This window comes from Tamandua tetradactyla, chromosome 24 (genome assembly GCF_023851605.1).
Source record: "Tamandua tetradactyla isolate mTamTet1 chromosome 24, mTamTet1.pri, whole genome shotgun sequence".
Lineage (NCBI taxonomy): Eukaryota > Metazoa > Chordata > Mammalia > Pilosa > Myrmecophagidae > Tamandua > Tamandua tetradactyla.
In genome coordinates this window covers 27,902,964-27,920,822 of record NC_135350.1, presented here as the reverse complement: position 1 = coordinate 27,920,822, position 17,859 = coordinate 27,902,964, and the positions used below count along the sequence as shown (strand labels likewise).

The window sequence follows — 17,859 nt, the reverse complement described above, 5'->3', positions numbered from 1 at the left end:
TAGCAGCGTTATTTACAATTGCAAAGAGATGGAAACAGCCAAAATCTCCATCAACAGAAGAGTGGCTAAACAAACTGTGGTATATACATACGATGGAATATTATGCAGCTTTAAGGCAAGATAAACTTGTGAACCATGTAATAACATGGATGGACCTAGAGAATATTATGCTGAGTGAATCCAGCCAAAAACTAAAGGACAAATACTGTATGGTCCCACTGTTGTGAACGGACATTCGACAATAAACTTGAAATATGTCATTGGTAACAGAGTTCAGCAGGAGTTAGAAACAGGGTAAGACAATGGGTAATTGAAGCTGAAGGGATACAGATTGTGCAACAGGACTAGATACAAAAACTCAAAAATGGACAGCACAATAATACCTAAATGTAAAGTAATCATGTTAAAATACTGAATGAAGCTGCATCTGAGCTATAGGGTTTTTTTTTGTTTTTGTCTGCTTGTTGGTTTGTTTGTTGTTGTTGTTTTTTACTATTACTACTACTTTTATTTCTTTTCTTTATATTAACATTTTATATCTTTTTCTGTTGTGTTGCTAGTTCCTCTAAACTGATGCAAATGTACTAAGAAACAATGATCATGCATCTATGTGATGATGTTAAGAATTACTGAGTACATATGTAGAATGGTATGATTTCTAAATGTTGTGTTAATTTCTTTTTTTTCTTTCCGTTAATAAAAAAAAAAAAAAAAAAATGACAACAAACACAAAAAAAAAAAAAAAAAAAAAAAGAACACCTAGGGCAACATATAAGATTCCACAAGGGTTCCAGGCACTAGAGTAACTTTCCAGAAACCTACAATCTCCAGATGGCTCCCTGGACCAGATAAGTCCTGAAACCTAGAGGGCCCAGCCTCTCCAGAGCATCAAATGGTTCCATCTCTCTACCCCATATTAATGACAGACCCTTCCAACTTGAAAAAGTTAGAATGGCCCAAACACAACTAAAGAGAGGGATAGAAAGATCAAAGGTGATGATGTAGTTATGCAAAGAAGCTAGGATTTAACAAATGAATATGAATGCTAAATCATTAAATTGATTTCTCTTATAGTCTTCAGTATCTTAGAGCAGCTAGAAGTTAAAACCTATAATTGTGGCATTGTAACCCATGTCAAACTCTGAAATATGTTCTACAAGTAATTGTGGTGCTTTGCTTTGTAATTTATTGCTTTTTTGTATATATGTTATTTTTCACAAAAAAAAAGAAGGAAAAAAAGTCAATTGTGATGATAAAAAAATATTTAAGCCTTCTAGCCTCTTATATTCCGGGGCAGCTAGAAGGAAAAATCTGAGAGGATCGTATGGTAGCCCATGGCAAACTCTATAATCTGTCCTACTTGTTGAAGAGTGCTTTGAAACTACTGCTTTTTTATTTCTTTGCTTTGTATATATGTTATACTCTACAATAAAAAAAGTTAAAAAAAAAAAAAAAGGAAATTGCCAATATATGTGTAGATCTATATCTGGACTCTACTCTTTACTATTGATTTAGATGTCTAGCCTAATCATAATAACACACTGTGCTGGTTACTATAGTTTTATAATATAGCATATCTTAAAACAATATTAATCTTGAAGTGAGGTGGTGTAAGTCCTCAAACTCTGTTCTTTTTCAATATTATTTAGCCTATTCTAGGTCCTTCCCATAATCATATCTATTTTGAAACCAGCTTATTCATTTCTTAAAAAAAAAAACTTCTCTAAGATTTTGACTGGAAATGTTTTGAATCTGTACATAAATTTGAGACCCCTGACATCTTAATAATATAAAGTTTTATAATACATGAACATTGTATACTTCAACATTTATTCAGGTTTTTTTAAAATTCCTCTTATATGGCAAGGATTATAAACTCTTTTAAAAATAACTAAAATTTAAAAATTTTTTTTTTTAATCTAGCTATTTACAAGCTTATCTTTGCCTTCCATTTCAGGCAAGTTTCCTCAAGGAATGAGCAGATTATCATAAGGTCCTCTTCTTAAGCAACCATTCATTCTTCAGTCCACTGCCATCTGCTGTCTTCAACCCAATCCACCAGACTGCTTTGCTAAAGAACCAAATGGTATCAAAATCCTGCAATGTTCAGTGGATAATTTTCAGTTCTCATCTTTATTAACCTATCTATATAATACAGTTGACTACTACTTTTTGAAATTTACTCCTCCACTAGCTCCTGCAAAGTCACCTCTTCCTCATTCTATTCCTGCCATTTTCAATCCTCCTTCTTTGTTTCTTTCTTAGTTTCCCCTTCCTCCACTTCAGTATTAAATGCTTTAAATCCTAGGTTCAACCCTCACTCCCTGTGGATTATCTCATTTAACCCAAAGACTGATTCCTAAATCTTCAATCTAGATTTTTCTATTTTCTGACTGCCTACAAACAACTCTGCCTATACAGCAAATAGATGCTTAAAATATGAACTAAATGCACCTGCGCACACACACACAATGTGGCACACTTTCTATAATCTTTCCACCTCTCTATAAAAAAAAATTCATCTAGTATTCTCAGAAATCTAGATTTCATCCTCATGACTTTCCTCTTGCTCATCCTCCCAACTCAAATTAATCTCTATGTAAAGTCAACACTAAGACCTAAATTATCTGTCACTTATCATTCATCTCTGTTCTCATCTTCACTTTTTTACTACAGGCATTTACTATGTTACCCACCATGCATCACCTCGTGACATCTCCCTATCTTCCTTTCCCCCACATCCCATGCACCTGACTCACGGCTGACTGTCCTATCTTTCTGAAATTACAAATATGTTCAAGAATGTCCTGCTTCCTCCCAAGCATAATCAGTCAGATTCCCCTTTAAAGGCTTTGGATCTCATTGTATAATCATTTATGCATTTGGATCTTCCACCAAAATGTGAACTCCTAGATACAAGATGCTTTGTCTTAATCATCATCTTTCTATTCTCAGAATATAGGAGGTATCAATGTTCATTAAATGAGTTAATAATAATAGATATCATTTAGTAAGCATTACTGTCAGACACTTGGATTCTTACAATAACCTTTTTGTAGCTATTCCTTTTCATATTTTAGAGATTTATAGGGAAGGATATTGAGCTTAGAATAGTGAAAGAACTTACACAAGATTACACAGATAGTATGTGATGGAGCAAGAATTGAATGCAGTCTGATCTCAAAGCCTGAACCTCTCACCACCCAACCATGAGAAATTCAAAGAATGCTTTATTTATTTTATATCTTTTCCACAGAAAAGAAAAATCAAGCTCACAAATTATCCTTTAAAATAAAACTTTTAAATTCTAACAATTTTAATAAATTTATCAAGATAAATGAGAAAAAAAAAACAGATCTATGACTCCATTTACAACCAGAATTTAAATATTTTTACGTACATGTTCAAAGTTATTTCCATCAGTTGGAACTTTCAAAAGAACTAAAATTTCACATTTGGTTTTGCTCAACAGAACTACAAAGTAAATGTTCATATCTTCCCACATAATGTTTAAGCCTGTTTAAATAGTTATGGGAAATGAATAAGGGTTTATGTCACTTAAGATCCAAATTATTGGCGCCATCTAGTGAATTTTTCTCCATTTTTTAAACTGATAAAAAACAATACAGCAACTTCATAAATTTTACTTTGCCAAATCAAAATATGTCAATAGAAACAATTTTACATATTTTATATCAATCAGCTTTCCTGAAGACTACATTAACATTAAGGAAGACACTTAAATGATTTTTTTATAATGAAAGGCAAACCATTCTCATTTAGAAAATATTCAGGATGAATAAAACAGCATGTGTGTTTTTAACAGAAATTCTCAGTAGATTAAATACCATATTACTCAAAAAATGAATTAAAACACACTAGGTATGCAATAGATTTAAATAGATCTTAAGGATAATTATGATAAACAGTATGCATTAAAATACTATATTTATAGTATCTCATTATCTGTCATTTTGTTATATACTCAGGAAATGCTTAAATCCAAAGATATTATAGCACTTAGTTTTTAAATTATTTTATTGCTTTGGAACTTATTCTACTAATTTTTGTAAGGCAATAAGGTAAATGGGAATTCTTCCACTAAACTTGAATTTAAAATAAAACAGCTTGTTTTCAGATTTGTAATGAATTGACTCATTCAAAAATAGTTTTAAACATTATATACCTCATTCCTCTAACTCTAGGGATACCAAGAAAAACAAGCAGAATGCAAGATTCTAATCCTCTAAAAACTTGTGGTTTAAGTAAGATTTTAAATAAACATATAAAAGGTCCATATACAAGTAAGAATGTTCAAATTCATCATAAGTTCAGACAAAAGCAAATCACACAAATAAATCTTACAACTCAATAAAAAAAGATAAATAAATAAACAAATAAATTAGATAAATAAATCAACTTTTAAAACAGGCAAGTGATTTGAATGAACATTTCTCCAAGGAAGATATACAAATGCCCAATAAGCACATGAAGAGGCTCAACATCATTAGCCATTAGGAAAATAGAAATCAAAATCACAATAGATAGCACTTCACACCCATTAGGATGGCTATATATAAGAAGATAATGACAAGGGTTGGCAATGATATAGAGAAGTGAGAATCCACTCATACATTGCTAGTGGGAATGTAAAATGGTGTAGTCACTTTGGAAGATAGTTTGATAGTTGTGCAAAAAGTTAAATATAGAATTGCCACAAACCCAGCAATTTTACTCCTCTATATATTCCCAAGAGAAATAAAAATATATGACCACACAAAGACTTGTACATGAATGTTCATAGCAGCATTATTTATTATAACCAAAAAGACGACCCATATGTCTAAATAATGAATAGGTAAACAAAATGTCTCTAGACACAATGGAATATTATTCAACCATAAAACAATCTTAGGGCTGAGTGTTGAGTTGTGGGTTGGAAGTGGGGTAAGCTATACCAGGTAGGTTTAAGATTCAGAAAGAAAACCTGTGCCTCATTTCCTAGACTACAGTCAGAAAAGTACCAAGGCACAGGGTTAACCAACCTTTATCCAAGCGCAGCTTGATGCAGGAGCAGTATGGTAGCAATGACTATTAGAACTTCCTAAACAGAACTTCAACAATTTTACAATTCTTTTACTACCTGATCACTAAATCAGTCTCCATGTCACATATAGGCACAAGATTCTCAGAATTTTATTGTGACTAAAAACAGTTTCTTCTCAGTGCTACAGAACTCTAAAGTTTACCTTTGATTACCAGAACTTCCTATCCATTAGCCTCTTCTTTTTCCTCTCTCCTGCCCACATCCAATTGATCTTCATTTTTACATCAAGCCCCTCTCGATTTCTTTCATCCCTCTACATAGTCAAACTCCAACACTGTATATAGCTGCACAAAACACTCTTCCCTTGATATTGTCAATAGCAAGCTTATACTGGCCTCTATCAAATAGAAGCTCTTTTTGCTGACCTGCAACTCTTTATTTATCTCAATTAACTCCTTGTCATATTCTCATGATGTATTTTCCATTTTTCTCAAGTGCTGAACCCATATCTTTCCACATTCTCTGGAGAAGATCTCGTTGCATAATGTCATTAAAACAATATAGGTCATCCAAATAAAATTATTGACTATCTACCACATACTACACAATTTCTCTTTTATGGGTCAGGAAACGATGGCCTGTAAGCCAAATCTAGCCTACTACTGTCTGCTTTTGAAAATGAAGTTGTAGTGGAACACTATTTGTTTACATATTGTCTATGGTTCCTTTCACACTACAATAGTAGTTGAGTAGTTGTAAAAGAGACTGTATGGACCATAAAGTCAAATGCTTACTATTTGACCCTTTACAAAAAGCTTCCTGACCCCTGCACAATTTTTTTCCTATTCCTAGAAAAAAAGGTATTTCTTCTCCTTTCCAATATAACCAGCTGTTTATGCCTTGGATTCTTTTGCTTATTATCTGCTCATGAAAATTACTAACTATATCAACTACGTATTTCTGCAACTCCTTTATTTCCATTGGATCCTCCAACTATTCTAAGAATGTGTAACACTCCAAAAATAAAATGCCTCCATTCTGCTATCCTCTCAATCTATCACCTCATTTCTTTCCTTCCATTCCCACCAAACATCTAAAAAGAGTACTATTAATATATATTCAGTGCTTCTGCAGCATAGCCCCAAATCCTCATTCCATGAAATATAACTTTCATCTGTTATCAAAATTGCTGTCTCAATACTTACAAATGATCTCTTTAATTAAACACAGAGCCCTGTTTTAACCTGTATTCTTCTCCACCATCTCTTTTTGTACAAAATTTCTTCCAATTTCATTATGCCTCTTTATATTACATTACATATTCATTTAGAACAATAGAAAACTCAACTAAGCAGAAAAGGAGATCTTTAAATCCCTCGTACTCTCATTACTTTGAGTTAGTCAATATAAACATTTCACCATGAATACATGGACATATATTTACATAGTTAAACAAATGAAATCATATTCTACTTTTTCCATTTCATAATTTGTGACCATCTTTCTTTAAAAATAAATATATTTCCATACCCTCTCCTTTTTGAATCTCTGACCTTCTTTGGTATCTAAACTCCCCTAACTCTCTTCCTACTTCTCTATTTTTTCCCTGGTTCATTTACCATTTCTCACTCTCTAAATTCCGGTGTTCCCCAAAGTTCTGCTCTGAAGTTTTTTCTCATCTCTATTTGTCTTCTATAGCCATCTTATCACTTCAACCATCACCTTCATGAGGATGGCTTCCAAATCTCTATCTCTAGCAATAATTCTATTTTTAAATTTCCAACTCTCTGATAACAAATTTCCCCATATTCAAATGTCAGAAAGTTCAATCATCATTTTCCCTGCTTAGCCTGCTCATCCTTCTTTAATTACCATCTCTGCTCATGGCATAGTCACCCAATTTATGTCACTTATATGTCATCTCTGCCTTTTCTCACTCAACAATCTACACACACACACACAATCAGCTGCCATGACTGGTCATTCTACCTCTGTAACCTCATGATTCTCCCTTTATCTTCATTTCCACTAACATCACTCTAATAAGGGTTTAATTATTTCTCACCTGACTACTAAAGGAATCCAGCTAGACTCTCCTCTCCATCATATTTTATTACTGCCTGATTAATCTTCTTGGAGCATACTCAAATATCTTCTGATCAAATACATTCAATGAGCCCTTATTGTCTATAACTTCAGTACTTCTTTGCCTGGCATTTGGGATCCTCCAAAATATTTTTCCAGACTAATCTTCAGGCTTACATTCCCCTTATATGTAATACATAGCCCATGTTCCATAAATAAATCCTTGAGTCCCCATTCTAAAGTTCATACTTCTTAATCATGTCCCCATATCAGCAGATAATCATTTGCACTGCTGTAGTTACTGTTAACCATATAGTTATCCTGAAGAGAATTTGCTTCAGGGCTTCTGCTTGAATTTGTTAAGGCTAAAAGAAAGGAGCTTTAGCACAACAACCATTGAGCTTATAACATCAGTATCTAAATTTCTTTACATTCTTTTGGTGGATACCCTCATGAAAAGAGATCCCTTCTGTTCTTCAACGGTATAATTTGCAAAAATAATTGTCACCATTAAAGAAGTGAATAAATGTGTACAATATGTATAAAGTATCAGCATTTAGTTTTGAACACAGAATAACAGAAAATTTAATGATTCCATATGTCACAATAATGAGTAATGAACTCCATTTAGCATTATATAAGCAAATAAATTTGAAATTTAGGAAATGGAAAACAGTTCATTTTCCCTCATTACCTCAAAATTCAAATGATATATTTCTATGTCATAAAAAAGTTTGCTGTGACAGAATGAAGTATTGATAAATGCTATATGCAAAAATGTTCCAATATTGCAACTAGCTCATTAAATCTAATTCCTTACTGTTTTTATCTCTATAGGGTAAAGAGAGCAAACATTATTCCTTCAGTTTCAGGATACTCTGATGGAAAAAGTTGTTGCAGAAATCTTAATTTTATACAAAGCATTTATTAATTTCATATACTAAATATGCAGAATATGCCAATACTTTCACATTGCCTGCTTAAATTAATAAATTATCTTTAATACCTCAGGATTCTAATTTATCAGAATTGTTCTCACAGAGTTAATTTTTTCTATTTTTTTGGGGGGGTGGCGTTTGGGGTGCATGGCCTGGGAATCGAACCTGGGTCTCCTGCATGAAAGGTATGCATTCTACCACTGAACCACCCGTGCACCCTCACTGAGTTAATTTTTGAAAGAAAAAGAAGCACATTACATATAGTTACAGTAGATAAACCCATTCTTGAATAAACTCAAAAATATTTTTAAAATATATTTCAAAGCATATACATAATCAGAAATGAATTACCATTAAATATGTTCTCAAATTTAAACTGTATATTAAATCTTACCAGAAAAGGAAACACCAAAAAGCAATCAAATATTCAGCTTTTTAGTGTTCACATCTTTCCCCTACCCACCCCAACACACACCAAGATTTCTCATATTACCATTCATAATCTTCAGAGTTTTTCAATGTGTAGCAAATAACAATGATATATAATAGGATAATACTGAGGTAATATTTTGGTACACAATGTATAATAGTTGTAAACAGAAAAGAATACAAGAGGAAAACAAAAAACTAATGGTAGACGTATCTGAAGAGAGAAGACTGTCAGATTCATAAAGTATTTTCCTGAAAGAGAACTGGAAAGTTAAAATGTCAAAATATTAAGATCTTTATACAAATGCAGAAAATATTATGTGTTTAAAAACCTTAAGTATCTCTGTAAGATATAAAATGATGTTTTTGTTTTTTTTAAAAAAAAAAAGGAAATGTGCTTATTTATTAAATAAGTGCTAACCAAGCCCTTACCATGTTCTAGTATTGTGTTAAACACTACAGATACGATGGTAAATATTTACCATCATGAACAGTCCCCATGTTCAGAACAAGCAATCAAGTGATTTTACAGTTAATAAGAAAAATAATATTAAAAAAATGCACTGATGATAAATATAAGAAATATATTCTATTGAATCAATTATAAATCTTCTTCAGGTTAATATATTAACCATCCTACAATTTCAAATAAAATTATCTCTGACTATAGAATTCTCTATAGCAGATTTAAATAAAGCAATATAAACATACCATGATATTACTTTAAAAATCATCTAATATAAACTTCTTTCTCCCTTTGAAAAATATGAGGTATCACTATGAAAGAAGGCTTTAAAATAACTTAGTAGTAAGATTTCTAAAAATCCAAGGAGAAAGTTTTCCATTACAAAAGTCGACTTAAACAGAAAATAAAGCTTTGACTTTAAGTTTTACATATTTCTACTGACATTCAAAGCAAGATTACCTCTAAAATAAATTCTATTAATTAAAAAAACCCTAATAAGACACCAAAGGCTTTTTTCATGTTTTCCTGAGTATATTTTAAAATAATTTTGTCTATTAAATTCTACTTACTCTAAACTAATATATTTTATCTATTTTGAGATTTATAATACTATTCTATAAAAATAATTGTATTATATATCTGTTATGTCTTTTTCTAATATTTCTCTAAACAATACTTGTCATTGCTAATACTCAGGGGAAGTCAAAGGAAATCAAACACAGTAGAAAACTCGCACTGAAATAGTTACTGGTTTTTCAACTGAGAATCTTACCTCTAAGTGGATTTTAAATTTTTCATTCTTTAGCCTCCAATTTAGACAACCTCAAGAAAATGTTAGAAACTAACATTTTCCAAGCATTTAGTTTAAGTATAATCAGATATTGAAAGAGAAACTCAGGATTTTATTTGGCTATAAGTCTCATCTGAATAAACTGAAATATGGCTACAAAGAAATGTTAATGGGATTTGGAGTTTTATATTAATAAGCATACACTATCCAGAACAAGGAAGATGAAAATCTTAAGTGCACTAATCAGATCATAATCAGAATTTCATGTTTAGATCTATATATCATTTTTTTAAAAATGGATATTCACAAACTGAAGAACATCCCTACATGATTTCAAAGGAAAGTACATTACCTTGGAGTCAAATAATGAGAGGAAAGATACTGAGGACATTTATCTTTACCAAAAAAGATTCAAAGGAAGTTTGGGAAATTGTCATAGGAAAAGGGGAATGATGAGTAGACATGATGAGGTAAATCTAGGTCAGTTTAAGAACATTTTAAGAAATAAAGTTGTCCACTACTGAAGCAAGTAGAAGTAGTGAATTACTTATCACAGAGTGTACAAGCAGAGATGTAATCACTTGACAGAAATATTAAAGACAGGTCCTTCCACATTCATTGAGTGATAACTAGATACCAGGCACAGTAGATCTAAGGGTACTCTAATTTCAAGATCAAAGGATTCAATGATCTTAAAAACTAGAAAGTATAGGAAATAGCTACTTTTCTACTTACCTTTTTTTCTTCCTGCAATACTATTACTTCATAAAAACGTGGGAGAAATGAGCAATAAGTTTTCTGTTGTTCTTTTTTGATGTTAACATTTTCATAATGTGATACCTTTTCCCTTTAGAAAATTCAGAGAGATATTGAGGAGTTCTCATTTTCAAGTAAAAACAATGTTTAATAAGCAAAGAGAATATTTTATATTTCCTAAATTATTAAGAAAAAAAGTATGCAATAATAAGATCATCTAGGTGTATTAGACCAATATGTTCTAAATTTTAAGAGCATTCATTAATATTGGTTAGTTTTACTTTTTCCTATTCAGAACATTATTATAAACTTATTCTAATTTTAACTGCAAAAAGATTACAGGAAATGGGATTTGCATCATGAAATGTAATACAAAGTTAACAAAAAGTTTCCTGTGTATTCTATTTACCAGAAAAGGCCTTTAAATTCCAAAACCCTCAGTATTTCAACTATTGCTAAAATATGGGGGAAAATCACTCCATGCTATTTATGTCATAAAACAATCAGGAAAAGGTCATAGAAAAAGCTATATGACTATGAAAAAGAAGCTTATTTTTTTTTAGAGAATTTAGACAATCTCAAGAAAATGTTAGAAACTAAATGAACAGTGATTAAGAGCCCAAGCTTTGGAGTCAGATCCCAGCAATGTCACCTACTAGTTGTGTGACTTAATGCAAACCACCTAACTTCTCTCAGTCTCAGCTTCTTCTTCTGGACTTGGAAAGAGTAATAGCCAATTCTCTAGATGGAAATGATTAAAGTACATAATATCTGTTAAATGCTTAGTGCTATACATGGCCCTGAAAAGCACACAATAACTATTAACTATTAATATTACAAAAATTACAGTTATACTGACTAAACTGCTATTTTTTCTATTTCTAACGCGGAATTCCAAAGAAATCTATCACATTCAACATTTCTAACAAACTATACTGAACAAAAGAAGATTTAAAAACAAATAAAAGAAAAATATTAAAAAAACAAAAGCTTACTACAATTGCCATTATTTTCTTGGCTCTGCATTGCTGTGATTTAAATATACCATCAACAACCTTGTTCGCTGTTAAATACTGACTTCTTCACTGATTTTTAGTCTCAAAAACTTCAAGAAATGAACTTGTTTTCAAACCTTAAATGGGCTTATAGATAAGAAATTTACAATTGGGATATAAGAATTGTTACATGGCATTTAGGTCTGTGTCTTTCCAAAAAGAAATCTATAAATTCATCTTTCTATTTAGGGTGGCCAAGTATCTCCACCTCTATACTATATCAAGTCTCTGAGAATAATTCTAACTCAATCACAAAAACAAAAAGTTCAAAAAAAGAATGAAAGAGTAGGAAATATTAATTTCCAGAAGGAACTAAGACAATTTCAAATAAAAGATACAGTAAAGACAGCCATATCAAAGAGTAGATAGATTATGGAAACAGTGAAATCACTGAAGCAGTAGAAAAGCAGTCTAAATGAGTACATTCATGGAAGTAAAAGTAAAAGTACAAACAAGAATAGGAGGAATAAGGGAAATAAAAAAAAAGAGAAAGAAAGCAACAGTTTAAAAAAGTAGGGGGGAGAATAGGAGGAGAAGAAAATTTGAGAAGTAGAAAGAACTGAAAGGAGAAAACCACCATGAAAAATCAGAGCAATACTGATTAGAAGGAGTCCTGATTATGGCTGGGTGACTTAGTTAGAGGTGTAGTGGAATGTACGAAAGGCAATCATCATAGAACTATATATCTGAAAAAGGGTTCATTTAAGTTACATTAATTATACCTCAATGTAAGTGAAATTAATACTTAATTAGCAAATCAATCTGGAAGAAGAAAAGGACAGGACTAAAATATTAAATAATAAAGCATATGTTAAGAAATGCATAATTGAGTTAAAACATTCTATAGACCTTATCTGCTTTGGAAGAATTAAGAATTAATTCTTAAAAAACTTATATTCCTAAATTTAGAATTTATTGTTATATACATATATTAAAGTTCTAGCATAACTAGTATGACAATGTAAATACAAGATGTATTTTGCATATTAGGATAGTGAAAGAGTAAAAAGGACGGTGAAGCAGAGTATAAAGTCCCAAAAAATGAGAACTATGCTTAATTATTTTTATTCTGCTACTAAATTCAGTCCTGGCATGCATGTGACATGAATTCAAACAATGTTCAATGAATGTGTCCACATTTGAGCCTAAACTATGTCCACTGCTGGTATACAGTTATCTCTGTTTCTGCCTGGCAATTAATTGGATGTGTAACCACTATGGGGCTTCTTGGGAGAAAGCTCATCCTATGAGAGAGAAAGAATCAAGCAGAAAAGCTGGTCTCTTTAAGTAAATTTAATCATCAGAAGGAGTGGGAGATTCTGAGGACAACATAGTATTTGTTATTCAATTTTGCCTTTCATTATAAGGTTCATTATAAGGTCTTACTGTAGAAGTAGAAGAAAATAAAGATTGAAAGAGTTATTTTGTCATAAAAATATTTACTAGTTAAAACTTCATTTACTAGTTAAAATATTTACTAGTTAAAACTCTTTGATAGAGTACAAGCCAAGTTATCACTGCCATGTCCCATATCATTCATGATTCTACAGTCAGGATTCCATTAGGTTATTCCATTAGGTTATTAGGTTACCCCCAACCTAATGTTATAGCTCTGCCTCTAACTGAAAATGTCTTCTAAATACATCATGTAATGAGAGGAATGGAGACTAGAGCCAGGGTCACATCCTTTTACATTTTCTCTGACCTCTTATCTATTTTATGTCTAAAGACAGATCTATTTTAGTACTCAGAAACACTGGCTTTATAAACAAACATGCCTCAGTTAAAGCAGAGTTCTGCCACTTAATAGCTGTATGATCCTGAATATGTTACTCATCCTCTGGGATTCTTGGATTTTTTCACTGATAAAATAGATATAATAATAGTAACTATACATAGAGTTGTTGTGAAGATTAAATGAGATATACAGGTAAAGCAGGTAGCACATGATCTGGCTCATAAGAAATAGCTTTTATTTATTTGTCTCCAAAATATAATACTTCTTGGATCTTTCCATACTGATTTTTCTTTTCCTTCCAACATAGTCTAATCTGAATTATTAGAATACTTATATTCAAGAACTACATTAAAGTATTACTTTATATACATTACTTTTTACTTACTGGACTATATCATACTGTCCAGGACCAGGCCCCGACTTTTTAGGTAGCTCTTGTCTTCCCGAAGAGTTGCCAAAATGTATCCCTTTGTATTTCGAAGTTGCACTAAAAACATCCTAAAAAAGGAAAGTGAGGATGAGATATAGTTTGAGTCATGATATGATGTTTAACTTTTCTTAGATCTGAATCTAATGCAAGGATGATAGCCTCAGTCAAGGGGGTTCTACTGGCTAATGCTAAAATCTTCTTTGATAGAGTGCAAGCCAAGTTATCACTGCCATGTCCCAGATCACTCATGATTCTACAGTCAGGATTCCATGAAAAGTGTCTCATACTCTAGAATATTCTCAGCCAATATGAATAGCTTTGCTTTTGGCAGTAAGGTCAGCAATCCAAAACTTTAAGAGCAATGAAAAATACTCATTTAAGAAAATACAGGGCACTGTATGATCTAGAATAGAAGGTCCTATTAAAATGACCATAATTTAAACAAATGAGAAAGTGTAAACATCACCAGCAGACATTAGATAACTTCTAATTACCTGGTATGCTGGTTTGAATCTGTTATGTACTGCAGAAAAGCCTATGTTCTTCTAATCCATCCCTGTGGGTGCAGACCTATTGTGAGTGGGATCTTTTGCTTAGGTTGTTTCCATGGAGAGGTGACCCAGCCCATTCAAGATGGGTCTTAATACCCTTGCTGGGGTCCTTAATGATAGGATAAAAGGCAGAGACATTTGGAGAGAGGTCAGAGACAGAACTTCCCTGGGAGAAATAAGCAAGGACCACAGAAGCTCAGAGACATTTTGGAAAGAAGGACCGCAGACATCACCATGTACTTTCCCATGTGACAAAGGAACCCCAGATGCCAGAGTCCTTTCCCCAAAGATGGTATCTCCCTCTTGATACCTTATTTGGACATTTTTATGGCCTTAGAACTGTAAATTTGTAACCTAATAAATCCCCTTTGTAAAAGCCAACCCATTTCTGATATATTGCATTCCAGAAGCTTTAGCAAAGAGATACACCTGGTATTTTAAACTATAATATATTCATGTAAATATTATGGAGTTACAAATAATTAACAACAAAATTAAACACTGCCTCTCTTCATTTCATCATTAATGCTATCAAAACCCGGGGTCACGATTGGTCTTTTAATGGCAAAGGAATAATTTGTAACATGAGATTTCAACACTCATCTTTCTTTTATATTCACTAAGATAAGTGTTCAAATTAGATATTAATCATTAAAAACTTTACTTTAGTGATGTTAAAGTACTTGGTTTCATCAGAAACTAATAAAATAATGTATAGCATAAGGACAATAGCTTCTTTTACAGAAATTCTCTTCTTCAACATAATATGTTCTAAGTTGACAATCATTTAAGAATTTTTTAAATAACATTTTTAATTGATAGTAGAAGGTAAACTCTAGTCTATTTAACTTATTTTTAATTTACATTTGTAAAAACATTTAATTTACATTTGTAAAAAAACAAGTTCCAAAACAAGCTTACATTATTAAAATTATTAATACTGAATAAAATGCCTATAGCATAAACTTATAGTTTGCATAAAACTGTTTCCATTGTTCTAGGTGATTCTTACTCTTCTAGAGCAGTAGAACTAATCTCTCTCAGTTACCATCATAAGCAATATAATTGGCAATGGTATTGAAAAAAGCATAATTTCAATTCAAAATGCTGAATTTAAACCCTTACCTGACCCACCCAGGTAGAAATCAGTGCCACTTTTGGACTCATCTAATACTGTAGAATGCAAAGAGAGAAGGGCATTATCCCTTCCCCAACTTCACCCAAGCTCATCAGGCAGCATAAGCTGTGATAAAGTGTATTGATGGAAATGCCCAACAGAGCACACCATCTGGCAAAAGACGGAAGTGCCTAGTGGAACAAGAACTATATTTAGGGGAAATAGTCTTGTTTGGGAACACAACTGAGAGAGCCACTGAGGACTTCTAGAAATACCTGGGAAGAGGACTTGACAAAAGGCTGGAGGTTCTCTACATCAATAGGTGAAGGTAAGAACCATTGATATTTGAGTTATTGTCATTATTATAGCTCTTTTTTGTACTTCCAATCAAAGAAGCTTGGAAAAACTTGTGTTACATAAATAAAAGGATTAATCCTATTTCCTATAGTCATATTTCCAGCCCTATAAATGGTCTCAATATGCTTGGATTATTCATATGCAGACCCTTTCAAATGAATTATAACACAAAGGCAGAGAGGTATTCTCTCTTTTTACTATGCATTCAGCTTTAATACCAAGAGTGATACAGTCCCTATAAAGCATTATATCAAAGTAAGTTGATATTGTTATTATTATTATTATTATTATTAAGACAAGTAAGTTGTCTAATTGATAACATATATCCCAATCCCAAACCCTATAGTTCCTAGAAGGAGCAGGGCTATACATAAAACTTGAAAGAGTTGCCCCACCAATCTCTGCAACTCTCCTTTGAAACTTCTAACAGGGATACAAAAGAAGAAGCAAAGACAAAGGCTATATTCCCTAGTAGAGGAAGACAAAAAAATAGCAAAGCCTGACATGTCTGGCAGAACAGCAGATGCCACTAGAGTAAGACTGGGAGAAACCACAGCATCCAGAAGAAAAGCTGAAAAGCTGCCCTACCTGTAGAGAGAGAGTGGCAACTCCAGAGACTGCTGCACCCAACAGAGCCTCACGAGAAGAGATAGTACCAAGAAAAGCAATTCTGTTTTGCTAAAGTAAGTGTTCTAGACCACTTCTCAAAAAGGAATTACCTAATAGAGCCATGGATTGTAAGTATATATGTAGTTTTGATGCCAGAAATAGCAAATTTTCCATTTATATTGTACTTCGTTTTTACTCAGAAATAAAGCAGAATTTCAGAATTCTGCTAATTTGTTCTACCATCATAACCATAATAGGCAGCGAAGTGCACAAATGTAGAACTCTATTCTAATATCATATAAGCCATACTGGACATAGTAAATATTGTATATATTTCATGAGGGAACATATCCAATATATTAATTTAAAATAGCTTACACTTTTATTTTTAAAAATCACTATTTTAAAATAAAGCATTGTGATAAAAACAATCTTTCATATGGTATTTTATAGCCTAAAAGAATATCATGTTAAAGTTTTATACTAATTCTCTTTACATAGCAATTTAAGACCTTATTCAGAATTATATATGAGAAGCTTTCTTCATGTGAATTTGTATTACTGAAATTTTGTGGTTCAAATATTTAATGATTTTAAAGGTGTTCCAGTAGAAAGAAATATATATATCATTAAAGCCATTAGCAAAATCCTCAGTAACCCTCTCACTAATTCTACATTACTCAGAAAAATGTTCTATCTGAAAATAAATTTAAAAGCCTTTCAAAAATACAGACACAATATGAAGAATAAATTGATGCACTCAACTCTAAACCACACACGCTTTATGTCAAGAAATGTTGACAATACCAACTTCAAGGTCACACTGTCAACTTGTAAAGTCATTAGCAAATAAAATATGACTTAATAGAAGCAAACTCAGCATGGAGCTGCATTGTTTTAGGTGAATGCTGCAATATAACTTGAAGATGAATTACTGACTACCACGCCCATTGACAATGAAACAAATGAAGAGGGGCTTTGTAATTTTTCCCCCATGTCTTTTCCATAATTAAACATGAAACAGAATTTATGAAGCATTAAAAGTTCCAAAATGCATGAATTAAAACACTAATGGGCTGCTTTCCAGTGTGGCAATGCAGGTAGTTCCCAGCATGTTATCATTAGCAAATATGTCATCACTGCAAAAAATTGCAACCACAAAATTTACTTTAAAAATCCACCTCTGAAAAGTAGATTTTTTGATGGTTCCCAGGAGTCTTCTGAAAAAAAAAAAGAAGATACCAAATTTATTAATACAAAATGTTTTGCATAAAATTTATATATAAAATTTTTCTGTACAGAATAGCTAGCTAAGCTTTTATCAATTGTTGGCTAGCATTTTACATGCCTCAGTTCCAAGGTTGCTTCTATATATAAGTGATATATGAGTTCTTCAGCAAATGTTATTCACTACTTCAGGGAAGAACTACAATAATTCCCCATCTGTTGGATTATTTTCTTTGTTTTCTAATAATATTCTCATCTTTAAAT

At 32.0% G+C, this 17,859-nt stretch overlaps 1 protein-coding gene and 1 long non-coding RNA gene across 10 annotated transcripts in view; one reads left to right on the top strand and one right to left on the bottom strand.

The window, feature by feature from the left end:
- Positions 1–17,859, bottom strand: part of STPG2 (sperm tail PG-rich repeat containing 2) — an 846,203-nt gene that overhangs the window by 724,957 nt on the left and 103,387 nt on the right. For all 9 annotated transcript variants that reach the window (XR_013168349.1, XM_077142787.1, XM_077142790.1 and 6 more), the window contains 2 exons: positions 13,690–13,802; positions 10,491–10,602 (listed from right to left, as the gene is read on the bottom strand). Coding sequence is in view for 8 of the 9 variants with exons in the window: in XM_077142787.1 (XP_076998902.1) it covers positions 10,491–10,602; positions 13,690–13,802 (225 nt within the window). In the remaining variant the exon portion in view is untranslated. The remainder of the gene's footprint in view (positions 1–10,490; positions 10,603–13,689; positions 13,803–17,859) is intronic.
- On the top strand, positions 1,963–16,482 carry LOC143668154 (uncharacterized). Its single transcript, XR_013168350.1, has 3 exons — positions 1,963–2,086; positions 15,424–15,730; positions 16,190–16,482. It is a non-coding gene; the product is annotated as an uncharacterized LOC143668154 (long non-coding RNA).